Source organism: Poecilia reticulata, chromosome 14 (assembly GCF_904066995.2).
Source record: "Poecilia reticulata chromosome 14, P_reticulata-male-v2, whole genome shotgun sequence".
Lineage (NCBI taxonomy): Eukaryota > Metazoa > Chordata > Actinopteri > Cyprinodontiformes > Poeciliidae > Poecilia > Poecilia reticulata.
The window spans coordinates 663,668-691,109 of record NC_088843.1 but is presented as its reverse complement, the minus strand read 5'-3'; the positions used below and the strand labels follow the sequence as shown (position 1 = coordinate 691,109).

General features: G+C 40.5%; 2 protein-coding genes across 3 annotated transcripts; both read left to right on the top strand.

Moving 5' to 3' along the window:
• Window positions 1-602: 602 nt before the first annotated feature.
• Window positions 603-5,711, top strand: txndc15 (thioredoxin domain containing 15). Its single transcript, XM_008401946.3, has 6 exons — window positions 603-815; window positions 1,448-1,755; window positions 1,847-1,990; window positions 2,663-2,826; window positions 3,686-3,816; window positions 4,992-5,711. Exons 1-6 carry the CDS (start codon window positions 719-721, stop codon window positions 5,186-5,188), a joined length of 1,041 nt encoding a protein of 346 aa, XP_008400168.1. The 5' UTR covers window positions 603-718; the 3' UTR covers window positions 5,189-5,711.
• A 559-nt stretch (window positions 5,712-6,270) lies between these two features.
• Window positions 6,271-20,094, top strand: LOC103459992 (pterin-4-alpha-carbinolamine dehydratase 2). 2 transcript variants are annotated; one of them, XM_008401948.3, is made up of 4 exons: window positions 6,271-6,458; window positions 8,098-8,229; window positions 17,198-17,278; window positions 19,891-20,094. In XM_008401948.3, exons 1-4 carry the CDS (start codon window positions 6,357-6,359, stop codon window positions 19,984-19,986), a joined length of 411 nt encoding a protein of 136 aa, XP_008400170.1. In that variant the 5' UTR covers window positions 6,271-6,356; the 3' UTR covers window positions 19,987-20,094. The 2 variants fall into 2 exon arrangements, with proteins under 2 accessions (XP_008400170.1, XP_081471252.1); XM_081615126.1 differs by lacking the exon at window positions 6,271-6,458 and adding an exon at window positions 7,452-7,617.
• The last annotated feature ends 7,348 nt before the right edge of the window (window positions 20,095-27,442 follow it).

Here is a 27,442-nt window from a genome sequence, read left to right as displayed (position 1 = left end):
TCACAAAGAACATCTAAAAGAAAAAAGCTTCCACTATTCCACTGGAGACATTGTTAAAGATTTTTCTTTAAAGCCTTTATGAAATTTAGCCTTAAAAACAATGGATTTGATCATTTTATTTGGAGGCCTAATAGAAAACAATGAAATTATTCTGGAAGTAATTTGAAATCAATGAAAGAAGAAAAAGCTCCATTAAATAATCTGGATGCACATGTTAGTTTTTGTTCCCCCATGAGCCCTAAAATATACTTTAGTTTGAATAAAAACATAAAAAAAATCTTTATTTGCTGATATCACAATATGTAATATCAGCAAATAAAACAACAAAATAATAATACAGAGGAATAAGGAGACGTTACATAAATAATGTAGAAATAATAACCGTAAGAATGATAATTATTGACAATAATCCAGAAAGTTAAGTTAAAATATTAAAAAAAATGTAAAAAAAATTATTTGTAAATGACAACAATAAGATAAAATGTGTATCAACCTTAAATCTATACAGAAATATTGTTTAGAATTTCTTATTATTCGTTCTTTACGTAATCAAACGTTGCATTATCACCCCGGAAGTTATCATTTGCGGTGTATCTTTTATATAGTTCCGCCACAGTGCGAAATATTTGTTCCTAGGAAACAAATGCTGCCCTCACATCTCATCATAATGGCCTCATCATCACTTCTCTGACCGCCTGGTCGTCTTAAAAACTAAAATATGTCGCGGAAGTATCGCAAACCTTTTATAACGTTTGTTTTGTTATTTATTTTTCATAGTCCCGCCATGTTGAGTCTATCGGCGGAGACAGCAGAAGGTAGGACTCTAACTGTCAATGTTGCGAAAATTAACCGACGATTATGCTAATAAATATAACATTTATGTTAAGATTGTATATAGAAGCACTAATCAAAGTTTTCTGTGTTGTTTATATTTTGTTTAAGTCAATTTATCGTCTTGTAACGTGACGCCATTTTTCATTAATATCTTAAGCTAGCTAATTTAAACATGTAAATGCGATGATATTTTTTCCCACTTAATAAAATAGGTATTTATTTTCCACAGATATAAAGATCTGTATTATATCTTCCTTATAGATTATAAATACAGTTTTACGTTGTATTTTTGACTCTTCCGTCAAGTAAGTTTTGGAATAAACAAGTTGGATAAAATATTTAAAAATTAACTCGTATTTAATAGAAATCTGAAATGCACACTTGGTCAAGACTAAATAAAATAAAAACTAACAGAAGATAATGTATAGTGAAAAATGTTAATATTAGTGGAGTATCATTGTTGGCAAACAGTATTTATTTTTTAAGTTGCGTACTGCAGCTTTAAGGCTGTGATGGTTTTGTAAGGGAACCGTCTCTCTGTGATTTGTGTTTGAACTTTCCTGACTGAACCAAATTAGCAATGCTGAGTGAAATATCTTCTGTTTTTCTTCAGGAACTGATGAGTCTCCTCAGGTTGTTCTGTCAGAGGAGGCGGAGAATAAACCCAGCTTTGTTGAGTCGGAGGAGTTGGACTCTTTGCCCAGAAGGCAGTTTAAGACGGCTGAAATCGCAGACGCGGTGATGGGGACTGAAACCCCGATCGACCCGTCTGACATCGAATCCCTGATTCCCAGGAACGTGAAGGACTTCCAGTCGGGCTTCTCTCCCCCCTGCGACGGGAACGGCGATCAGTGCGTCTCGCCTGCGCAGGCCGAAGACCTGGAGCTGCTGGAGGAACCGGAAGCAGAATCAATGCAGCAGGTTCTTCAGCTGGAGCTCAGAAACAAACACAAGCTGCTGGGAAATGACATCATATCACACAGAACCTTTACTTTTATTGTTTCACCTCCAGGTCACGCTGGAGATGGTCCCTGCAGAACCTGCAGCTGAAGAAGCGAACACCACAGAGACAGCAAAGACGTTTAAAGTGAACTGTGACAAGAGGAACGTCACAGGCCTGGAGAGCTTCACCGTTCAGGTCCTCAACTCCTCACAGGTACTTCTTCATCTGTCCAAATGCTAAAACACAAAACATCACTTTGGTCTGGTCTCAGGTGAAAATGTCTATTTGAAATAAGACAAAACGAACTTTTCAGCAAGAGTCAGTTATTTTTTAATATTGATGAAAAAGTTCTAGTTTCCCTGGCTGATGATTTTCCTTAGAACTTGGGAAACATGTTGTTATAAATGAAATCATCTGCCTATGTAACAAAAACGTTTTATTTCATCTTGCTGAAAGTTAGTTGTAAGTTACTTTTATCTAATTTAAATGTACTAAGATATTTGCAGGAGAAACTAAACAAAAATACTTTGCAAAATGTGTGTTTTTTGCTGTCATTTTCAATTGTTGGTTTAATTTCTTAAATGAAAAAGTCCATCCAAGCCAACCTGGAACGTTTTAAAAATGTGATCCCCTCACTGGTCAGTCATGAATCGACTCGTTTTCAGTGGCTGCTCTCAGGTCTGAAAACTGTTTCTAGTAATTAATCCAGGATAAATGGCTCCTGATGAGAAACCAACAGTCAGATGATCTTTACTGGGTGTTGTTGTGTAAACACCTCATATATTTTACAGAAACTGATCTGCTTGTTTTCTGTGCAGCCAGTAAAACTTCAGAGGTTTTTACTGTAACTGAGCAGCAAAGTGAGGATTTGCTCCTTTCCTCCAGGACCTGATGGATTTTCTCAACGCCAACAGCACCGAGTGCTCTGTGGTCCTGTTCTTCACAGCCTGGTGTCAGTTCTCAGCCAAACTGGCGCCGCACTTCAACGCCCTGCCCCGCGTTTTTCCCAGCATGCATTTCCTGGCGCTGGATGCCTCGCAGCACAGCAGGTGGATGAAACCTCTTAGGGTGTGAATACGCCTCATTTCCTGCTGCGTCTCCGTTAAAAACAGGTTTTATTTTAGTTTTATTTACTCTGTGGCTTAGTTTGCTTATGATTGTCGAGTTCAGATTAAATGAACAGAGTTTGAGCCAAACTGCAAACCAGACATTTTCTTCACCACAGATGTAATAAAGAGCAACTTGTTCAGCAGAAACCAGTTTGTCTTTCATAGATTTGAGCTGAAAACATTTATTTTTAGGAGCGTTTTTACTACGCTGTACTTTTTACTTTTACTGAAGTAAAACTTCTGCATTTTCTTCCCACTGAATGAAAAACAAACATGTTTTAACCAAAAACTCACCAGACTCACACCTGCAGTTTTTATTAGTTTCATATTTTGTTTATTGAAAGAAACTGATTTGGAAAACTTTTGTTTTGCCTAATTTTGTTCATTTTTGTTCCTTATATGAATTATTGTCATTTTGGTTCTTAAAATACCAAAATTTCCACTTTTTTGTCCATCTGATGACGTAATTTTTAAATCTTAAATGATTGATAATTTGATCAGTTATTCGTTACTTCAGTAACTTTTTACCAAATACTTTTTTACTCTTACTTGAGTAGAAACATGTTGAATTATAAATTATTTTGTACTACAACACAGTAACTTGACTTCCAAACACTAATCAGTCAGCGGACGTCATTAATTAATCGATTGGAATAACTTTTTATCTAATGAAGCTTAAATTGACAGTCGATTATTTGCAAAGTTTCTCTCTCAGTGCTGAAATTGGTAGATTAGTAATAATTAAATAAGGAACCATAAGTTGTGTTTGTAGTTTCCATCTCTTGTGTTTGGCTGCCAGTCTGTCCACCAGGTTTGGGACGGTGGCCGTTCCCAACATCCTGCTGTTCCAGGGGGCCAAACCTATGGCTCGCTTCAACCACACGGACCGAACGCTGGAGATGCTCAGCTCCTTCATCACCAACCAGACAGGTAGAGGCAGCAGGGGGCGACCGGTGCGTGTGTGAGTGTGTGTGTGTGTGTGTGTGTGAGTGTGTGTGTGTGTGAATGAGTGTGTGTGTGTGCGTGTGTGTGTGTGCATGCGTGTGTGTGTGCAGGTGTGTGTGCGCGTGTGTGTGTGTGTGCGCGTGTGTGTGTGTGTGTGCGGGTGTGTGTGTGTGTGTGTGAGGGGGTGAGTGAGTGTGTGAATGAATGTGTGTTTGTGTGTGTGTGTGAGTGAGTGTGTGTGTGTGAATGAATGTGTGTGTGTGTGTGCGCGTGTGTGTGTGCAGGTGTGTGTGTGCGTGTGTGTGTGTGTGTGTGTGTGCGCGTGTGTGTGCGGGTGTGTGTGTGTGTGTGTGAGGGGGTGAGTGAGTGTGTGAATGAATGTGAGTGTGTGAATGAGTGTGTGTGTGTGTGTGTGTGTGTGTGTGTGTGTGTGTGTGTGTGTGTGATCTGGATGTGGGTTCAGCTCTCAGTAGATCATCTGCCTCTTGATCGGTTCTGATTGGCAATAAATTAACGTTTTCTCCTGTTAATTAAAAGCGTCTGAAATAATATTTAAGTGATCACTTTATTTCTGATCCATGAATTTTTCTGCTCAGTCGTTAATTTTTCATACAATTGATGATTGAATTGTTTTTTACCTTGTGGGTTTATTGTTTATAAGTCTGTGCAGGACTTTTAGCTGCTTCAGAAATAAAATTTATTGAGTGATGAATAAATCAACAAACATGTTTTTGCACTTTTTTAGTTTGATATAAAAAAAGATAAAAGTTAGAAACATGTGCTTTGATGTTTAAATCTTGTAATTTCTCCTTTTCCTGTTAAATTCAAACCTACTTGGAATTTCAAAGAACTTTCTGCTCATTTTTCTTCTGTGAATAAAACATATAACTCAAATTCAGATCTAAAAAACTGGAAATCTGTATCACAGGATCTCTACTTTTAAAATGAGGTTTATTCTGCAATATTTTACATAAAAATTTCTGACAGAAGCAATTATGTAAATATCTAATGAATTTTATTGCTTAAGGTGTCTAAGCAAATGTTGTGAAGTTTAAATCATTGATTATAGTCTATAATCGTCAGCTGGTGTTTCTGAGGACTTTTCAGACGTGTAAAGAAATAAAATGTAGATAAACTAAAGCAGAACGTTTTGGTTCCAGGGTTTGAAGCGGGCCCCAACAGAGACGTGACAGAGGGAGACCGGAAGGGGCCCCTGCCCAGCGTCCCGGTGAGAGGCATCGACTGGCTGCTCGTCTTCTCCATCCTCTTCATCACGGCCTTCATCGTCTACGCCATCCTGCGGGCGGACAGCCTGCGCTGGCTCATACCGGGACAGGAGCACGAACACCAGGACTGAAAACACAATAATCACACTGCAAAGTTTTTCATTCAAAAATGTTTTAGATTCAAATAAAATATGCGAAATGTTGTGGTTTATGGTTTAAAAAATGGTCAAATTTCATAGCTTTTTGAGTTGGTTTCCCCTCAGTAAGCAGTAATCTTAGAGTTCAAAGGTCAAATCACATAAAGCAAATGTGACTCATGTTAGTCACACCTCAATTTCTGTACAAACAAAAAATAAAGTAGAAATATTTTACATGATTGCCTTCCTTTGTATTCAAGAAAGAAACTCCATTTTATAAGAATAATTTCATAACAAGTCAGGATTTAAGCAACAAAACAGACCAGAAATTAACTTTAATATGATTTTATTGTTTTCTGATCTGGATAAATTATGAAAATACAACTAGACTGATATTTTTAACCTCCCTTACATCCTTCTAATTTCCTGGCAGTTTTGTTGCTAAAATGGATCAGCTGTCTGAAAGTATGTCTTATTTTCTACGCCTAGAAAATAAAAAACTTTATTGATCCCCTAATTGCTTATTGCTTAATTTTTGAGAAGCTCCTCCAGGGGAGGGCAGCTCCAGGCCTGCAGGGCCTCCTGCATGTTTTAGATGCGTCTCACTTCAACACACCTGAGTCAAATAATGAGGTCGTTAGCAGAACCTGACTGCACTGAGGAGGAGATTCAGCTGTTGGATCCAGGTGTGCTGGACCAGGGAGACATTAAGAGCTGCAGGACCTCCAGGACCGCCCACCAATGGGCTGCTCCCATCCAAAATGTTATTAGTAAATATAAACATTCCATTAGTAATACAACACGAGTGTGAAATAAGTAATTTAAATATGAATAAATTAGTTGACTTAAGTGTAAATAAATAAAATTATTTGGTGAACATTAGTTGTGCCCCCTGTGAGAATAAATGTTCTGAAATTAAAGGTCAGATGTAAAAGTAAAAAAAGTCAATGAAATGTTTCTATTGCTATACACAAATGATTTTAATAACTACGGGTATACATTTACTTTTTTTTTTTTTTTACTAGTTTTGTGTAGGCTGACTCCTTTCGGGTGATTTTGATCAGGCAGTGACGTGAACAGCTACGTTGAACGTGAGTCAGGACCTCGGAGGACGCACGTTTGCGTAGAACAGGTTGTAAAGGGTAAATAAAGTGAAACAGACATGTTTGCGTTAGCGTCCATCCTGAGGACGAGCAGCTTTCGGTCCTGCAGCCGGTTGAGCTGCCTAAGGAAACCTCCGCTCCACAGAAACTGCTCTAAAATGGTGAGAGCAACAGCCGCGGTTTTCTGTTAGCATTCATGTTAATTAGCGTCTTTAAAAGACGAGCAGGACGCCAGAGTTGTTGTCTCGACGGTGTTTCTTCATGGGGGAAAGTTTGTAGAGTCGCATTTAGTTTGTGTCATGACGAAAAATCACACCTCCTTTTAATTACTCTAAATTTATTTTGTTACTTTCTGTCATGTTAGTGCTATGTTAACATTTATTTTAAATCTCTCCGGGCTTCTGTTAATTTTATAATATCGCGCAAGAGTTTGGGAATAAGGAACTAAATGCACAATTTAAGAAACTTGGAGCGCGCTGAAAAACACATTTACAATGTTAGGAGTTTATCACGATAAAATGCAGAGAAACATGCATGACAAAGTAAAGGCACCGTGACTGAAATAGGTCAGATTTTGTTAGGAAATGTGACCTGCAGCATTGACAGGTGCATATTTACAGGGAAGCACCGCCACCTGCTGGAGACTAAACAAACTGCACTCAGGTGTCCACAAAATAAAACACGAATGGATTCAAACAGGATTACAACACATTTAAACTAATAACTGACGCTTTAAAAACTAACCCATCGTTTAGGTTGGTGTTGCAACATATCTAATAACATCTCATGATGCAGCAGCTTCCAATTTAACGAAGGCGACTCACTGTTGATCATAAATCTGTACACTTGCCTTAATTTAAAGAATTACATTGTCTTCTGTATCTAAAGATGCTCGTATACTGCAGAAAAACTGCTATAGCTTTCTCTTATAATGAAGAAATCAGATTATTGTAATCTAATAATCTGATTAACATTAGGCTGCACAGTGGTGCAGTGGGTAGAGCTGTTGCCTTGCAGCAAGAAGGTTCTGGGTTCGATTCCCGGTCTTTCTGCATGGAGTCTCCATGTTCTCCCTGTGCATGGTGGGTTTTCTCCAGGTACTCCGGTTTCCTCCCACAGTCCAAAAACATGACTGTCAGGTTAATTGGTCTCTCCAGATTGTCCCTAGGTGTGAGTGTGTGTGTGTGGTTGTGTGTCTCTGTGGCGACCTGACTAGCGACCTGTCCAGGTGACCCCGCCTCTCGCCCAGAACGTGAGCTGGAGAGGCAGCAGCTCCTCCTGACCCACTGAGGGACCAGGTGTTAGAAAATGGATGGTTTGGTGAGCAAATTATAAAATTTGCACCAGTACATCAGCTAGATCCTAATTGTTTTATTATGATCCTAATATCCATATTGGTTTAAATATATGCTACTGATACAAAAAATTTAAAAAGTAAATATTATTTAGACAAGTAATTTTAAATGAGTTCTGTAAATTTACCCTTTTATTGCAGTCATTTTAACCAAAACAGCATAAATGTTATGTTTTATTTACAGAATAACTTAATAGTAGGTAAAGCTCTAGGAGTCTCAAATAATATTGCAGATATTATTTGTGCAAACATTTTCTCATCACAAAAGCCTAAACATTATATTTTAACATGGAAACAAATGTGTAAAAGTAACTGTTTCTGTTTGGAAACGCAGTGTGAACTGCAGAGGAAATGAGCAGCTGTTGTCCTCTTCATCATCTTCCAGTAAAACTGAACTGTGGTAGAAATGTTTGATTCTAATAACTTGAGCGGCTTGTTGTGTCCAGTCGTCAGACTCCCATTGGCTGAGCCCGGCAGACCGGGATCAGCTGGTGATGGAGCTCCGGGCGACGGGCTGGATGGAGGTGGAGGACCGCGACGCCATCTTCAAGGAGCTGCACTTTAAAACTTTTAATCAGGTCTGTGGCTTTATGCTTGTTTTCATATTGCCTCGTCTGAGGAATGTTTTTTTTTTTATGTTTATTGGGTATTTTGAAAATTTATACAGAAAGGAAAGAACAATAAGAGGACAAAACTTAAACAGCACTGATGCAGAGAGCAACAAAAACCATAAATTACAGCAGTTATTTGAGAAAAGTAACCAATTTATACATAAACTTAAACATGTACATCGTTCAGGTTCACATTACTGGTCTTTAATTTAGAGATTTTGAAGTATTGGAGCAGACATCCCCATCTTTTTTAAAAGCACAGAGTTTCCCATTCAGAGATTCAGCATCTCAATCTTTCTAATGCAACAACTTCAGAAATGAAGTTTCTCCATCGCTGGATCAAAGGATCGTCACAACCATCATCCACTTTCTGGCCAACGTCATAGGAACTGCACAGGTGGCTGGATATGATGAACCCAAGGAGACGCAGCACTAAACTAAAGAGAAGCGTTTGTGCTGCAGCGGAGCTGATGCCTCGACATGCTGCTGCAATTTTACACTCCCAGAAACGGTGAATTATAATCCCTTCACATTTGGGACAATTTGGAGAGTTTCCTGGTGTGTACTTGCTATATATATATATATATATATATATATATATAAAGAAATTCCCTTCTCACCCTCCGTGGGTGGTCTGTTTCATCCTCTGAGCTCAGGTCCTCTACCAGAGGCCTGGAGCTTGAGGGTTCTGCGCAGTATCTTGGCTGTGCCTAGAACTGCACATTTCTGGACTAAGATGTCTGATGTTGTTCCTGGGATCTGTTTTAGCCACTGCTCCAGTTTGGGGGTGACTGTCTGCCCCGAGGGCCCCGATGACCACAGGCACCACTGTGGTCTTCACCTTCCAGGTCTTTTCCAGTTCCTCCCTGAGGCCCTGGTATTTCTCCAATTTCTCCTTTTTCCTGATGTTGTAATCACTTGGTATTGCTACATCCACCACAACGGCTTTCCTCTGTTGTTTATCCACCACCACAATGTCCGGTTGGTTCTCCATCACCATCCGGTTGGTGTGTATATATATATATATATATATATCAATCAATAAAATTTAATTTGTATAGCACATTTCAGCAGCAAGGCATTTCAAAGTGCTTTACATAATTAAAATAAAAACGACATGTGACATTGAATGAAGAGTGAGAGATTTTTAAAGGAAAAAAAGGATAAAAACATTAAACCTGCACCCCTTTTATGACTTCAGTTAAATGCCGTTTAACAAGGACTCCAACCTCTAGGCTTTTCAGACTTTAGTTGAAACTAAATAATGCAACTGGGACTCCATATATATATATGTATATATATATATATATATATATATATATATATATATATATATATATATATATGTATATATATATATATATATACACTGCTCAAAAAAATAAAGGGAACACTTAAACAACACAATATAACTCCAAGTAAATCAAACTTCTTTGAAATCAAACTGTCCACTTAGGAAGCAACACTGATTGACCCTGGTCGGGTCAATCAGTGGGTTCATATATATATATATATATATATATATATATATGGAGATATGTATACATTGTGTGAAATATTATATTGCATGTCTTTATATCAGTTACAATCTGAAATGTCTTCCCATGCTTCTGAATCCGTTGTGCTTTTCAGAGTTATTTATGTTCCAGGTTGATCTCAGCTTGTCCAGATTATCTCCCCTTAGGGCTTGTAATTCCTGACGAATGTTTTTATTTGAGTTTTTTAGTAAAATGTTGAGTCAGAGGGCTGCAAACTCAAAAATCTGACATTTTCCTGCTCAGTTAATGCACCATCACAGCAACTCTCACCGAGTACAGATGCCGACTATATCAACTGTGAGGGATTGTTTTTAATAAAATTTATCCCATTTGGTAGGAACAATGCATTCATGTGCCAAAATTAGCCAACATGCTTTTTTCTTCTGTTGTCTCTTAATAATCCTAAATTTGTCCTGCGAAACAAATAAAGGCTATAAAATAACTTAAGTTTTGTCAATAAATACAATCAAAACAAGGAACTATAACAGTTATCATAAGAAGAGTAAACATTAAAATTATACTTATTAAAGGTTAAAAAGTAAAGGAAAAAAGTGGTTGTTGGATTTTTATTGCCTTGTTGCTGAAAAGGTGCTTTATAAATAAAATTACCTTTACCTTCTGCATATCGTTGTCATTTTGCTCGTTTGCCGTTTTTTAAATATATTTTTTGCACTTTTGGTCGTCCATACATGAATTTGCGCATTCATGAGAGCCGCGGAGAGATTTCTGTCAGCAGAAAACATGAAGGCTGAACATTAAGCAGCAAAGTTTGATCCGTTTCCACCTTCTGTCTACGTCAGGACTGAAACGATTAGTCAAACTAATCAGGATTAATCAGTAATTCAAGCAATCATCAATCAATTTAGTAATCGATTAATTATTAATGGAGTATACAGACTAAGAAAAAGACAATTTGCTGAAAGAACAACACGCTCAGAGCCGATATGTCAAAACTACAAAAAATACACATTTTGCATTTAAGATGAAAAATGTTTTCTGTAATTTGTACTTGAGGAGTTTTGGGTTGAACAGATTTACAAACGACTTTCTAACTTTAAATGTGAAAACTTTTATACTGTCTTTATCTCCTCTGAGTGTTTTGTTCTTTCAACAAATGGTCTTTTTAAAAATCTGTATACTCCAGTTAATTACTAAATTAGTCAGATTATTTCAGTGATTAATCGTTTCAGCCCTACTTTTACCAATAAAACATTTATATTTGAAGTCCTGCTGTTTGCTTCTTGCAGTGAAATAAGCAGAAAGTCTGACATAACTTTCTTTTTAATCAGCCTCCCGTTTAAAACCGTTTTTTCTCCATCTCAGGGCCACTTAGTGGACTTCCTCTAATCCGCCGTTAGCTGCTTCAGCCACTAACGCCGCCTGCTTTTACACTTCCTGCCGTTTGAAGTCGGCGGCCGTCCTCCCCCTCCGGATCCTCTTACCCGACACGTCAGGCCGCATTAGGCGGAGACTCGCCAGGCGGCCAGTTGGCAGCAATTGGGGTTTTGATCAGAATGATTTCTTTCACAAACAATGAAATTAGTTAAAATGTCTCATCTGGTTTGCAAACCACTAACAAGCCGTCAGCCTGCAGTGGATGTCCCTCTGCTCTCCCCATCGCTGCCTCTTCTCGTCTCTTGTTTCCTTCTGGAAGATGAGCTCATGTTGTTCCAGTTTTGGCTGTTTTGTCTTGTGGGCCGTGTTTCAGTCCGGGGTGTTTTCACTCTCATGGCTGCACTTAGAGGGCTTTTAAAATGACGAGGAGCGACATGCTGGCTGATTTCCATTCGCCACTTATCTAAAGACATCGAGTCCACGAAATCAGATCCCCCAGGAGTTTATAATGGAAATAACTAACCCCCTTTTCTGCTTTGAAGCGCCTCCTTATGTGATCACCAGGGGGCGCCAGAGCTGCAGTTAAAAAAGCTAAAACGACATTGTGCTCGTTTTTTACTCAGATTATTGCAAATGGAAAGTGTGATGATGTTTGTTGGTGGCAGCGATTTTGAGAAGGGATTTTTCTTTTGTATTTTTCTTGCATCAAATTCCTGTTTAACCAGATTTGGGTGGTGAGGAGAATCCCTGCAACCACATGTGATTCTGCTCAGAAACATGCATGTTTTTCTGTTTTTGTTGTTTTAAGTTGCAGCCGCTGATGCTGTTTACACACAGAGTTTAAAGATGGGCCATCTGCTCTACGTTTCTGTGAATAAAGCAGAAACAGTCATGTGAAACGGCGGAGGTGAGCTGTGCATGCTCAACTGTTGTGTTACGTTAGCTGAGGTTGACAACAACGACATTCCTTTATTTTCTCACAAACTCGCTGCTGCAGCAGTGGGACAGGAGCTGCTGAAGCTGCTGCTGAAGCTGCTGCTGCTGCTGAAGCCTCGATCTTCATCCTCCATCTTCATCCTCCAAATCTCCCTGAAGCCTCCGTCTCTGTTCTGCGGCTCTTGAATCCGTTTTAAACGTTTGCTGATGCTCCTGTTTGTGAATCTGATTCATATTATTACTGAAACCTCAGATTACAGACAATAAATCAGTTTTAATTCCACAATGAGAAATTAAGTTAATCTGACGGTCATCATGGTTTGAGTCGATGTGATTGTAGCTCAACTATAAAATAAATTTGGTTTTTTCAGCTTTTGTACGTGAAACTTAATTTTTCTACATATTTTTCAGCTTATTTAATGTAACTTAGTTTTAGTTACTTTTTTGTTTTATTCTTTTAGTTTTTCTCATTATTTTGGGTTTAAATTATTTCTTAGAGGGGTTAAGGTTTTAACTCTGAGTCGGCTTTGAGATGCAAAATGCACTTTATGTGGTTCCGTTTAAAAATATAAACTCCTGACGTTTCACAATGTTTTATTTATCAAATTATTTAAAAAATGATCCTTTATGTTATGGAAAGACTGTCGGCCCTTTTCATTAAAGAGAAAACTGTCAGGTTTTTAAGTTTTCTTATAAAGGCAGAGCGCCTTCAGTCAGAGGCTTCCTCAAACTGACCGTAACACAGACTGCTACAGGAGATCTATCCTGCCAACAACCAGGATTAATATGAGCTACATTTGATTTCTCTTTGGCATCAATAAAGTACCTTTGAATTTTAATTTGAATGGAAGGTTTTTATTTTTCAAAAGCTGAAAATTTTTTACTTTTCAAACTGAAAAAGTTTTTTCTACAAAATTTCTGAGATTAAAAATTCTAAATTTCCAAGTTTTTTTTTTTTTTCATGCAAATTTTCCACTTTTGGAGCTCAGAAATTTCCATGTTTTTTTTCTAGAAAATCTCTGAAATGAACTCTAACGAATGTTGGTGGGAATTAGCTCCTTTCCTCTGTCTGGGTGTCGTTGGCGCTCCGCCGTCGAGGTCCTGCTCAGCCAGCTGGCTGAAAGGTTATTTTGGAGTGAAACATAAGAGGAGTGGTCCTCATCCTCATCATGGGCGCAGCGTTCTCCCGTTTCGCTGCCGCAGAGCGAAGGTGATGTGTGTAATGCGGCGGCGTAGGGCCGAGTGCCCGGTGTGAATGTGATGCCGGGGCTCGATGGAGGAGCCGCAGTCTGCAGCCACTTAGCCTGGCGAGGCGTCGCTAAGCCTCTGCAGCGCGCCGGGCGGCTGAAAGCCCATCTGCAAATAACAGACATGTGTTTGAAACCGAGTCCGCGGCCGCAGCCAGAGCGGGAACGCCGCCTCGCTCCGACGTCAAATTATTTCATCCAGTGTTGTATGACAATCATGCTGTAATGGCTCCAAAATGGCTCCTCCTGCAGGCGGCGGCTGGTTCTGATTATTGGGATGGAGACTCTGCGTAACCTCACGTCAAATTATCTGAGTCTGACAGCTGCAGCTGCTGGAGACGGCGAGGGACGGCCGCCTCGCCGGCTGACCTGCCGCCTGCCACCAGAGTGGCCCAAACAATGCAAACGGCCTAAACAAAGCACCTCAAGAGGGAGAGCCCTTGACCTCTGTTGACTTGCTGGCTGGGAGTGGAGAGGCGGTTTTTATGTTCGTTTGGGCCCAAGTGGAGGATGTTGAGACGCTTACTGGCCCTGAGGGACCCGTCAGAACTAACGCTCCATTTTCACAGCATTTCTGCTGCTTCAAAACTCATTTTAATCTTTTTCTGTCTGTAGGGAGAGATTAGATGATTTTCCTCTCATGAGCTTTAAAATATTTTTCTGTTTGCAGAAAATTCACTTCCTGTAGTTTGTGCCTCAGCAGGCCTGCAAATGTTTATTATAGAAATAATTCACATCTAATTTAGTAATCAATTAATAGACTAAAAAAACACAGTCGGAGCCATAACTAGGACAAAACTGGACAACATATTTAGTCATTTGCATTTCAGATAAAAAGAATCTTGTTTGTAAAGATGTTCAGCATAAAACTCCTCAAATCTTTCAGTTTTAGTTTCACAACACAAAGCAGTCAAGTGGAATAAAAGTAGATTCTCCATATTTTCATTTAATTCCCTGAAGCTCTGCAGAACCAAGTTTATCTGGGATGTTTCAGTTTTTCACATCTGAAACTTTTCATCCATTCTTTGATCAGAATAAAGACTTGAACTGACTTTCAGTTCAGAGAACCCACCATGTTTCCCTCCTTCAGTCGGTCGACCCGGTTCTACTGGACCCAGAACATCTGCTCCACCTCCAGCTGCTCTGAGTCAAACCAACCTGTTCCCCTCCTGGCCTGTGGGGGCGCTGCACCAAGAACCACTGAAGGAAACGACACAAAAACCTCTGAAGACACTGAGAGCAACTTCCTTCTTCACCAGATGGAAACAAGATGGAGGATTTTAGCGGTTGGAGGATTTCTCTTTAGGCTAAAGACCAGGAGCCATTTCTGCTGCTAGCGCTAGGCTAACATGTTAGCTTTGGTTGGATTTACCCAGAATGCCCTGCGCTGTAGTCCACTTCCTACTGTTGGAGCGGTCTCTGGTCCACTTGGTGTTCACATTCAAACCGAACCCAGACCGAGGTTTGGAGGACCAGAGGTCAGAGGTCGATTGGCGTTCACACCACCAAACCAGCCGGACTCGGCTGAATTAAGTTGAAACTTTAAGAGCTTTTCAAGTTTTTAGAAACATTTTACTGTTGGACCTTTTCTGTTTCCCTGCCTGGTAAAAGACGTTTTACTCCAAAAAAACCTTGTGAGCCTGAAATAATCGTGAGAACGGCAGTAACCTGTTTGTTTTATTGAACTGGTTCAGTTGGAGTCGGTCCGTTCCGGAGAGTCGTGAGTCAAATGTCAGAGTCCAGAAGAGCTGCTGGTGTTGTGAAGTGGGCCGGCCGGCCGGCGGCAGGAGCCTGACGTGTTGCCCAACCGTTTCCTGTCTCTCGTCTCCCAGCAGCAGATCGGCCCACAGACGGCAGACAAGTTTGGACAACACCTGACTCGGCCTGATCCGCCGCCTCCACTAGAGCCAATGAGCGCTGAGGAAAAGCAGAACGCCTCGCTCTGCAGATTGGAGCCTCTGGGGGTCAAGTTGCAGGAATATGTCAATTACTTAAATTGATCAGGAGACGGTTTCCTTGATAACCAATTTGATCGAGCTGCCGATCGTGTTACACGCGCAGCGGCACAAGGGAACCAAACAGGGCGTCTCAGAAATTGGTCCGCCACGCTAAAGACTAAACCCAATTTCCTTTGTGAAGATAATTCTGTTTGGTCCTGTCAGGTGGCGGATGGGGCCGCGGCCGCCCGTAAACAATGGCATTTCAGTTGATTTAATTAGGCACAGAGGAAGCATTTAGGGGCTTAATTGAGATTGCAGTGGGAAATTACTCTGAAATGAGGCCTACCTGCGTTTCTTCCCCCTCTCTCTCTGGTCGGGGCGAGCAAGACCAGGGATTTCTCTCTCCTCTTTGTGGATAATTAGGATTTCGGTAATGACTCCCTGGATGACCTGTGATTGGAGCGAGCCGCATGCCGAGGCCTGAGGACGGCCGCCGCCGCCGCCGCGCTGCTCTGAGCTCTGATTGGTCACAAACGTGTAGAAATAAAGTTTCAGGATGTTTCTGTTCTGACAGGAAATGCATTAATTAGTTTGAACAAAACTCATTTTATGGTTTCTTATCACAATGCAGAGCAGAAACAAATGATTCATTTAAACACTTCTAATAAAATATTAGAAATATATTTAAAAATGCAAATAAACATTTTAAAATGAGAAAATAAACATTTTTATTGCCAACAATAAAATGCTAAATGCAGTTTTCCCTTAGTGACACATATTCAACATCAACACGGCGTAAATCTGATCGGTTTATCATTTTGGGGATTCGATTATTGATTAATGGATAGAAAAATAAAAAAATCTGGGATTTTGTTTTTTTATTATTTAAATACAAAATGTTTATTTCTTAGTTTCTGCTCATCAAATGGTCTTTTCTTTTTTCCCCAGTTATTGATTAATTGATTACTAAATTAGTTGACAGTTGTTTTAATGACTGATTAAATTTAATGTAATTTTAGGTTTGAGGATTTAAATCGGACATGTAGTTGACTTTATTTCTTTTTTAAGTGTTTTCAGCAGAATCGTTTATTTTCCAGGAAACGGGGACAGTGCGGTTCTTCCGGCCCTCAGATTCCTCCAGTTATCGATCGATTGATCAGAAACATTTTACCAATATGATGGTTGGATTTAACTAAATATCATTTTATTGACTCTTTAAATCTCAGATTATGATTATTGTTGGCTTGTTTGGGATTATTTGATATAATTTGAGCCTTTTTGTCCTGTAAAAAGTGACTGGTGTTGCATAACTGATCTACACTGAAAAAAATTAAAGTTTCCAAACTGGGATTCATATTTTTACTGTCAAAATTAAAAATTGATATTTTAATGAGCTGTATTTGTTTTATAGTAAGATTAAAATATTTCAACCTCTGTTTACCAATTATGACTTTTGAATATAAAAAATATGCAGAAAACATATTTAGGATAATTTTATTAATAAAAATGATTATATTCCTTATACTTATTGTTCATATTGGCCTAGTTCATACATTTAAATGTGCTTCAGTTTGTCTACATGTGAAAGTTAATTTTTGCAGGATGTTGTAGGGAGTTTTAAAAATCTTTTCTGTTTTTAAGCGTCACTCTGTTGTCCTTCCACTTAACTTTCTGTTAATGTGCTGCTGTGGTTAGATTGTCTTCCTGTTAAAAATCATTTTTATGTCATGTGATCATCTAGAAAGATGAATTTATATTTTTATTTTGTCTGAAATCCATAAACATCAAAATGAGCAAAAACATAAAACTGAAACTGATTTTTCATTAGAATTACTCCTACGCACTTTTCAGTCTTTTACTTTAGATGATAAACCAATAAAGTACATATTTTATAGTATTTATGAACACAAGTCATTGTGAAGCCTCTTTCTCCCTCCAGGCGTTTGGCTTCATGTCTCGAGTCGCTCTGCAGGCGGAGAAGATGAACCATCATCCTGAGTGGATCAACGTTTACAATAAGGTGAAATCAAACCCACAGATTCCGGGTCGATCACAGAATCGGATCCGTTTGATTCTCTGCAAATTACAGAAACTCTGAGATGAATCAACAGATTTTTGTTGAAGTCTCTCCATCCAAACTCCTAAAATATTCTAAAAGTCAGAAATAAAAACATAAAAAAACAAGTTTCACCTGCAATCCTTCAGTTTTTCTCCTGAAACGATTAATCGATTATTGGAACTTCCCTCTGATTTAGTCACCGATTGATCGTTGACCCCTTGAAAAAAAGGGAAACACAATTAAGACAACATTTTATAAACATTTATACATTTTGGCTTCAAGGTGGAAAAAAACTTTTTGGTATTTTTTTCACATGTTGATGTTTGATGTGTTTATTTTTAGCTGTTATTGAATTTTAGGAAATATTATTTCCTTTTTCAATTAAAAATTTATTTAGTTTTTTGAGTGTTTTAATATTTTTCTAAGGTATAGAAAAAAAGCTTAAATGAACAAAATGTCCAATTTTAATGAATCTGTTCCTGAGACGTCATCACTTAGTGACATTTACTTGAGAAATGTACTTTTAGGAGTATTTTTACTACACGGTACTTGAGTAATTTTGTTGTGAAGTATTTCTGCTCTTACTTTCTGGATTTTCTTTCCTCTGAATGAAAATCAAACATGTTTTAACCAGAAACGACTCAAACCTGCAGCTTCTGTTAAAGTTTAACAGCTGATTTGGAAACATTTTATTTTATGTTCCTTATATGAATTATTGTCATTTTGGTTCTTAAAATACCAAAATTTCCACTTAACTTTACATTTTGGTCCGTCTGCTGATGAAATTTTAAATCTTAAATGATAATTTGATCAGTTGCTCGGTAAACTTTCTACCCAAACCTCTTTGCTTTGAGTTTGTGTCATTTTGCGGCTCTTCCCGCCTCATCAGTGATTTTCCTCGGAGGTAGAGAAGGAAGTGCGTGACGCGGCCGGTCGGTGAAAATCTCTCGGCATTAGGCTGAAGCCGCTGAGTTACGGTGCGGTGCAGCGCAGCTCTTTAGGAGGAATGCTGCTCCTAATCCACTCTTTATTAAAGCGGCTGCTCCAGACACTGGGAGGCAAACCTGAGCAAAATGCTTGATCCATTCTGAATTCATACTGAACATAAATAATGTTCTGCTCGGTTTTCACGATTCGCTGAAGTGTGAAGAAAAATCCCGCGTAGGGTTCAGCTGATCAGGGGTGTACTTACTTTTCCACGGCTCCTCCAGACCTTCATGCAATCTCTAAAAACCTCAAAGCCCCCAGGATTTTCTGACGTATGTTTAAAATAACAAACCCAAATCTAGTAGCGTTTTTCTCAGCGGGTCCAAACGCTGTTTCAGTAATCTTGGTATGAAAATAAAGCTAAAACTTTGGAGGCTCGATCAGAAACGTAAATATCACTGCAGAGGAGATGAGGACGGAACAGAAAATGAGACTTTTTCAATGAAATATCATGAATAAAGATACAAACACTTTGGAAACCAAAGAGCCACATTACTTTGCAAAAAATAATGCAGCCAATATGAACTCAGATGTCGTTAGATGTTTAATTAAAAAGTAGCTAAACATTTTGCCTTTGGCATCATCTGTATAAACATCGATCTCATACCAACAGAGTATCCTGACTGTCAGCTGCTCTGACTGAACAATTAAAGTTGTTTTTTACATGTTTGACCAAAATGGTGAAGCTGATGTTGTATTTAAATTATCAAATAAATCTGTAGTTCAGTGCATTTATGTCTGCGTTAAATAAAGTTCTGTATCGGTTGGTTCTGAACCTCAGATGTCGGTATGGAAAGAGGGGAAAAAACTTTTTAAAATACCCACATTCGTTTTTTATTGAAATAGAATAAAATATTAAGAGATTGAGGTGTATTTTTTTGTAATCCAGTGTAAAAAAATAAAAAATAAAAGTTACAAAAAATTTAGGCGCATTTTAGTGAAATTAAGCCACCAAAATATCTATTTATTTTTGGCACTGCCTGAGCTCCGTATGGTGTCTTTTTGTTGAAGACTCCTGATCTCGGATGTCGGTCCTTTGGACAGAAACTCAAAACGCTTTTTATCAGCTTCTAGGAGAGAGTCACGTTTCCATGGAAACCAAATGTGTTTATGTTTAACCGAGAGGAGGTGCAACAATGAAGGAAGAAAAGTTCAGATCTGCCCCGGTTCTGTCCCGGTTCTGGGCTTAAGGAAGTGGGTTTCTGAGGGTCTTTGAAAGATTTTCTTTAAATGTTTTCGGCTATTTACTCTTTTTTTTTGGATCCATCAATGTTTTCAGAGGAATGTTTGTTTTAGCTGCTTCACTGCTAACATTTTATTTACAAAAAATGTCATGAAATGAAGAATAAAAGCAGAAACTTGATGGTTGAGTTTACTTAAAAATGACATTTCCTAAATAAATACGTCGTCACAGGGAGCCGCTCTGAACAAAAGGGTTTTATTCAGTTAGACGTTCTTTGAGCCAATAAACACGTTTTCTGGTGGATAAGTGTAAATACTGCAGGGCGTTCATGTTAAAGCAGCAGGAACAAAGTGACTTTTTCAACATGTTTGTAACTGAACCCGGTCTGCTTCTGTTTCCTCAGGTCCAAATTACTCTGACCACTCATGACTGCGGAGGGATTTCTAAACGGGACGTCAAAATGGCCAAATTTATTGACAAAATTGCACTTTCAATGTAATGCCAGACTGACGTGCCGTTTTTAGTAATTCAGAGTTTTTCCATCATTCTTTTGTTTTCTGCCAATAAAATGTGTGAAAATGGACCAAAATGAGGTTCTTCCTTCAGAGGTCTGGTTCTTTGGGTGGAAAGATTGTAGATTTGACTCCATTTTATCACCGACTGCTTGATTTTGGCAGCATTTCTCATTGCAGAAGGTAATAAAATAAATTTAAAATACTTTTTCTGCGTGGAACTTGGCAGGAAGCGACTCGTTCCCGATCCGTCCTCCTCCTCAGTCGTATTTTTTTGTTTTGGCTTCGCAGGTTGGAGCAAAGCGAAGGACCCCTTGAACTTTTCCCTCAGTTTTATGTATTTACTGGGATTTTTTGATAGCCCAACACAAAGTGGTGCATAAATGTGAAGTAGAAGAAAAATGACGTACAAACAAGAAATTTGGAAACTGCTCAGCATTTGCATTCAATCACTTTCGCTTCTATGAAACATCATTTAAAAATATTAATCTGCTGGTTGTTTGGGAAAAAATCTGACTTTAGGCAACAAAATGTGGGTCTTTTTAGGCTTAAATCTGCATAAAGCAGCTTTTCACTCATTCATCAACCTGGTTTCATCACATGCAGATGAAACTGGAACAACTTGGAGAAAAATATTTTCAAATCTTTATCGTGTTTTTTAACGAAGTTCATTTAAACATTTCAAACACAAATTTTCCAGATTTTTATATTTATGTTTTAATGTATCGTAGAAATTTACAGCTGATATTTTACTCATTTTTTTAAAACTTAAGTTGAAAAGAGAGTTTTTATTTGCCTCATCTTGGAGTTTAACTTCAGGATGGCAGGAAAATGTCCATGAAACGGATCCACGAGTTTGACTTTTTATTTATTATGAAGCTAAACGTTTTTATTTATGTCTTGGAAACAAAAAGATAAACTAACTGCAGCGTTTCACGTTTGGCGCAACATTTACTTTGTGGTTGTTTTCCTTAATCAGGCTCCTGTCCCTCCGGCCAAAACGTTTGCAGAGGCAGCAACAATTTATTTCCTGCTAGAAACACAAAAATAAAGAAATGGTTTTAGATGAGTTCATCAATCACAGATAATTAGTTTAAAAGCCAAATCCAGATTTGAATCTGAGAAAATTGGATTTATGATTACAGTACGAAATATTTAAACTTTCTGCTTTTGTTGATCTAAACACTGAAAGCAGATTTAATACTTTCCCAAACTTTCAAACTAAAAGTATTCAACCCTCCATCAGTTATGAGCCACAAAATGACTTTTCATCCTTTATTTTGGGAAGGTGAACAAGCAGCAAATCACCTGGTGCTGTTTACAGTAACGAGAGTCAAATATGAACGTTAGCATTAGCATTAGGCTAACAGACTGGCAATAAACAAGAATTCATAAACACTGAGTATTTAGCAGTAAAATAAACTTTAAACACTTACCTTTATGAACGCACAATACTGAAGCCTGATTAGATCCGTGTGTCGCATCTAAATACGTCCGGGTGGAAACCAGAGATCCACCCAGAGATCCCAGGAGATTGGAGTGAAGACCTGAGCATCATCTGCATCATTATCATAGCTGATCTTATTGGTGTCAGTAATCCGAGCTGCTGGGAGCATCTTGAAGAACATGGACTCCAGGACAGAACCCTGAGGAACCCCACATGTGATTTCTGTCTGGATGGTAACACAAAGAACTTCCTGTTCTTCAGGTTCTGTTAGGAATCAGACTTTCTGAATATTTACATAAATTCTGTAATTTGTATGATCACAAAATGTTCTGCATCAGAACGTTTCATCATCAGTTGATGATGAATCGTTTCATCAGTTGGTGTACATGACGGCTCGTCTGTGAACATTTTCATTTCTTTTTGTGAGCAGAAATCAGACAAATGTTGCTTTTGTTCTTCCCGAGCCGACGCTCCTTCATGGAAACGGAACCATCAGTGAGTTCAGGTGTTTTTAATGGCTTCCAGCTCAGTTTGCTCTCATGTAGCTCATCTGCATCGTTTCAACTGAACACATGTTCTTCTTGTACCCAATTCAAACAGAAGAGCCAAATGTTCACCGGTTGCCAGTTAAAATGCTGGTTTCCATAATGATGATGGGAAAGAAGAGATCAGAGTTCTGTTCAATCTGCCACATTTTCTCTCAGATCTACTATATCTATCATTAACTATATTACATCAGGTTTTCATCTACTTCATGTTGTCAGACATGTTCTATTAAAATTAAACTGTCTCAAAAAATTCACATTTAATGCATTATTTAATAAAGACGTTTTTACTTTAAACAGTGTTTGGATTGTTTGTGTTGAAAACCACATTTTTTATTTTCTCATTTAGTGAAAATCTGAGAGAAAAAACACTGACAGCAACACGTTGGTCACATTTTAGACACTTTTCTATTTCCATTTCAGTCTGTGATTTAAAACACTCCTCTGATTTTTGGCAATAGGTTCATTATGATTTTTGGTGTCTGGAAAACGAGCCGTTTCCAAAACTTCCAGAGTGTAGCAACCACAGCTGATCTGCAGCGTTTGGTCGGCTGGTTTTCCTCTGTACAATGGCTGCTGGAAAACACAAGAGTTTAATTGTTGACTTGCTGCAGTCTGGTTGGTTGTGCAGGATGCTCCACTAATGCTTTTCAAAGATGTACAGTTTTATAACTGTCCACCTGTTTGCAGCCATTTTGTTGTGTGTGAACGTTGAGTTGGGGGCGTGGCCAGCAGCAGCTTGACCGGATTTAAAGCGACAGAGACCCTAAAACAGCTCAGACCTAAGAATGTCAACATGTTTTGTTTAGGCCATAGATCTGTCCTAACCTGTCTAGAAGCTGAATGGATCACCTTTAAATCTGAAGCTGATTATTAAAGTCTTGCTGCGTTTTTTCATTGTTTAGCAACAGAAACATTTAATTTACAGTTTTATTTCTGTGTTTCACTTTTATTTTTTTTAATTTTAGAAAACTTTTTCACAATGAAAAGTTAAATATTTTGCACATGTAATTTGTAAATGTTCCGTGTATATAAGTTTAGGACAGTGAAGATGTTCCCATCTCTTCTCTCAGAATCTCTCCCGGTGAAGCAGCTCCGGATCTAAACAGACGTCAGGTCACTTTGAATTTGATGTTTTTTATTTGTATTCATGCTGAGCTGACAGTGAAACTTTAACATGTAACTTTTTACCAGAACAGAAAATTACAGTTTGGAAACATTTAAACATGATGAGTAGTTAATTTCATGGTACTGAAGAAAGCAGAGTTGCCAGAAGTCCGCGGCTCTGAGCCTCTGGGGGGGGGGGGGGGGGCTTTCTGCCGAGGCCGAGCCGGACCGGACCGGCCCAGATGAGGCTCCTTCACATAATTGGCCTCAGCTGATGGCCAGAAGCTGCGACCGGCCAAGTCAGCCCTCCATTAGTGAGCTCCCTGCTTTCTGCCCCCTTAATCCAGTTTGGGCTCCAGCTACTAATTCTGCACCGCCAGCAGTCCGGCTAACACACACACACACACACACACACACACACACACACACACACACACACACACACACACACACACACACACACACACACACACACACAGCAGAGCGACTGCAGGAGCAGAGGGGAGGAAACGACACGCTGTGATTTGTTTTGTCTTTAGGATGAGAAAAATAATTCTCCTCAGCATAAATGTCCAACCGGCCCGCGGAGGAACTGCAGGGAGTTATTTACACCAGAACCAGGAGCACTAGAGGCTCTGGGCTCCTGCCAAGCGGCCGCGGAGCCAGATGGCAGCCATATATCTGCAGCTTCAGGGTCCGGGCTCAGGCACCGCCGATCTGATGTGGTTCGGATGAAGACGGGAGGCTTTGTGACCCAACCTGGACTGAGGTCCGTTTGGAGCCTGCAGGGCAGCAGAGGCCGGTGAACAGGTGGAGCTCTGAGCTGCAGCCTGATCGATTCACAGCCTTTCAAAGGTTTTCATGTTTTCCTCTCATTACGGCCAAAAACATGAATCTATTAAACTGAGATTTTAATTGAGAACATGCAAAAAAAACAACATTTTACTTTTTAATTTATGATTAGAGATCTGCAAAGTGTGGTGTGTGCATTAGAATCCAGCCTTTAATTTGGACATATTATGCAAAATTCACATTTTGAACATTTTTATTTTTCCATTTTGGTCTCAACTGTTTCCAAAACCAGAACAAGAGATTAAAATAAAAACTCAGCAGGTTTTTGGCAATAACTTTATGATTTTTGGTGTCTGGAAAATGAGCCGTTTCAAAAACCTGCAGATTGTCGAGTCGCATTGAAGGGCACTGCGCTGTCGCCTAGCAACCACAACCAGCCTGCTGCCTAGCAACCCCACCTATTCTCCAGCGTTGGGTCAGCTGGTCTTCCTCTGTACAATGGCTGCTGGAAAAGACAAAAGTTTAGCTGTTGACTTGCTGTAGTCTGGTTGGTTGTGCAGAAGATGTTCGATTGTATAATTGTGGATCCGTTTGCGGCCATCTTCATGCGAGTGTAAACGTTGAGTTGGGGGCGTGGCCAGCAGCAGCTTGTCTGGATTTAAAGCGACAGAGACCCTAAAACATCTCAGACTGAAATCTGATTATCTGAGAATGATTTAGTGAAATGAATGTGATGAACATGTTAGAGTGATCCTGACCTGTTAAAGGAGGCTTAGACCTTATTGGCATGAAGAACAGCAGAGGTCAGGGTCAAAGTTCAAACCAGGGTTAGTTCAGAAAACAATCCCCGAGCTTTGAACATTTCACAGATCTCTGTTCCTCTGGTGCAAATGGAAAGACTGCAGCACAAATTCAAACCTTGTAGCTGAATGAAAGAAGAGCGTCAACTAGAGAAACGCCTGAGAGGCTGAAGGTGGACCTGCAGAAACCGCCGGATCAGTCGGACCTGCAGAAACCGCCAGATCAGTCGGACCTGCAGAAACCGCCAGATCAGTCGGACCTGCAGAAACCGCCAGATCAGTCGGACCTGCAGAAACCGCCGGATCAGTCGGACCTGCAGAAACCGCCGGATCAGTCGGACCTGCAGAAACCGCCGGATCAGTCGGAGCAGCAGCTGCTGGTTCTGGTGTGGAGCGTCCAGCTGGTCAGCTTATCTCAAGGCTGCTTCAGCTTCAACACGGTTGGAGCCGCTGATGGGACACATGAGTCACTGCTCAGGGTTTGGGTCGCTGTTGCCCGGCTGTCCCAACATGGCGGGTCGTGTTGGTCACATGACCCCACGTGTGAATCGCTATGGAGACGAGATGATGCTGCAGAGTTAGAAAGAGGAAATCTGAGATCAGATGCTCTGCTCAGCGTTTTTCATGCCTTTCCTTTTCAACGTCTTCAAGAGACTTAATGTTGTCCTTCAGACGCTCAGATCTGATCTCTGGAACACGGCTTCAGTAGAAACCAGACATCAGGCTGACCTCTGACCTCTGACCTGACCCTTCGGTTCCTCAGTGGTTCTTCTAGCAGCTGCAGAACATTTCAGGCCCAGAGGACAAAAGTCTGAGACCAGAGAGACGAACCAGAAGCTGCAGCTGGAGACCTGAGTAGAACCAGGAGGGTGGAGACACCAGCTGGTTCTACACCAGCTGGTTCTATACCAGCTGGTTCTATACCACCTGGTTCTACACCACCTGGTTGTACACCACCTGGTTCTACACCACCTAGATCTACACCACCTGGTTCTACACCAGCTGGTTCTACACCACCTAGATCTACACCACCTGGTTCTACACCAGCTGGTTCTATACCAGCTGGTTCTATACCACCTGGTTCTACACCACCTGGTTGTACACCACCTGGTTCTACACCACCTAGATCTACACCACCTGGTTCTACACCACCTGGTTCTACACCACCTGGTTCTACACCAGCTGGATCTACACCAGCTGGTTCTACACCAGCTGGTTCTACACCACCCAGACCTACACCACCTGGTTCTGCACCACCTGGTTCTACACCACCTGGTTCTACACCACCTGGTTCTACACCAGCTGGATCTACACCAGCTGGTTCTACACCAGCTGGTTCTACACCACCCAGACCTACACCACCTAGATCTACACCACCTGGTTCTACACCAGCTGGTTCTACACCACCTGGTTCTACACCACCTGGTTCTACACCAGCTGGATCTACACCAGCTGGTTCTACACCACCTGGTTCTACACCAGCTGGTTCTACACCACCCAGACCTACACCACCTAGACCTACACCACCTGGTTCTACACCAGCTGGTTCTACACCAGCTGGTTCTACACCAGCTGGTTCTACACCACCCAGACCTACACCACCTAGATCTACACCACCTGGTTCTACACCAGCTGGTTCTACACCACCTGGTTCTACACCACCTGGTTCTACACCAGCTGGATCTACACCAGCTGGTTCTACACCACCTGGTTCTACACCAGCTGGTTCTACACCACCCAGACCTACACCACCTAGACCTACACCACCTGGTTCTACACCAGCTGGTTCTACACCACCCAGACCTACACCACCTGGTTCTGCACCACCTGGTTCTACACCACCTGGTTCTACACCACCTGGTTCTACACCAGCTGGATCTACACCAGCTGGTTCTACACCAGCTGGTTCTACACCACCCAGACCTACACCACCTAGATCTACACCACCTGGTTCTACACCAGCTGGTTCTACACCACCTGGTTCTACACCACCTGGTTCTACACCACCTGGTTCTACACCAGCTGGTTCTACACCACCCAGACCTACACCACCTAGATCTACACCACCTGGTTCTACACCAGCTGGATCTACACCACCTGGTTCTACACCACCTGGACTACACCACCTGGTTCTACACCAGCTGGATCTACACCAGCTGGTTCTACACCACCTGGTTCTACACCAGCTGGTTCTACACCACCCAGACCTACACCACCTGGTTCTACACCAGCTGGTTCTACACCACCCAGACCTACACCACCTGGTTCTACACCACCTAGATCTACACCACCTGGTTCTACACCAGCTGGATCTACACCACCTGGTTCTACACCACCTGGTTCTACACCACCTGGTTCTACACCAGCTGATCTACACCAGCTGGTTCTACACCACCTGGTTCTACACCAGCTGGTTCTACACCACCCAGACCTACACCACCTGGTTCTACACCAGCTGGTTCTACACCACCCAGACCTACACCACCTGGTTCTACACCAGCTGGTTCTACACCACCTGGTTCTACACCAGCTGGTTCTACACCACCCAGACCTACACCACCTAGATCTACACCACCTGGTTCTACACCAGCTGGATCTACACCACCTGGTTCTACACCACCTGGTTCTACACCACCTGGTTCTACACCAGCTGGATCTACACCAGCTGGTTCTACACCACCTGGTTCTACACCAGCTGGTTCTACACCACCCAGACCTACACCACCTAGATCTACACCACCTGGTTCTACAC

Coding starts and splice junctions, on each gene's coding strand:
- LOC103459992 (XM_008401948.3), top strand. CDS start 6,357: ATGTTTGCGTTAGCGTCCATCCTGAGGACGAGCAGCTTTCGGTCCTGC. Junction 6,459..8,097: donor ACAGAAACTGCTCTAAAATG/GTGAGAGCAACA, acceptor TGTTGTGTCCAG/TCGTCAGACTCCCATTGGCT. Junction 17,279..19,890: donor GGATCAACGTTTACAATAAG/GTGAAATCAAAC, acceptor CTGTTTCCTCAG/GTCCAAATTACTCTGACCAC.
- txndc15 (XM_008401946.3), top strand. CDS start 719: ATGTCGCGGAAGTATCGCAAACCTTTTATAACGTTTGTTTTGTTATTT. Junction 2,827..3,685: donor GATGCCTCGCAGCACAGCAG/GTGGATGAAACC, acceptor TTTGGCTGCCAG/TCTGTCCACCAGGTTTGGGA. Junction 3,817..4,991: donor CTTCATCACCAACCAGACAG/GTAGAGGCAGCA, acceptor TTTTGGTTCCAG/GGTTTGAAGCGGGCCCCAAC.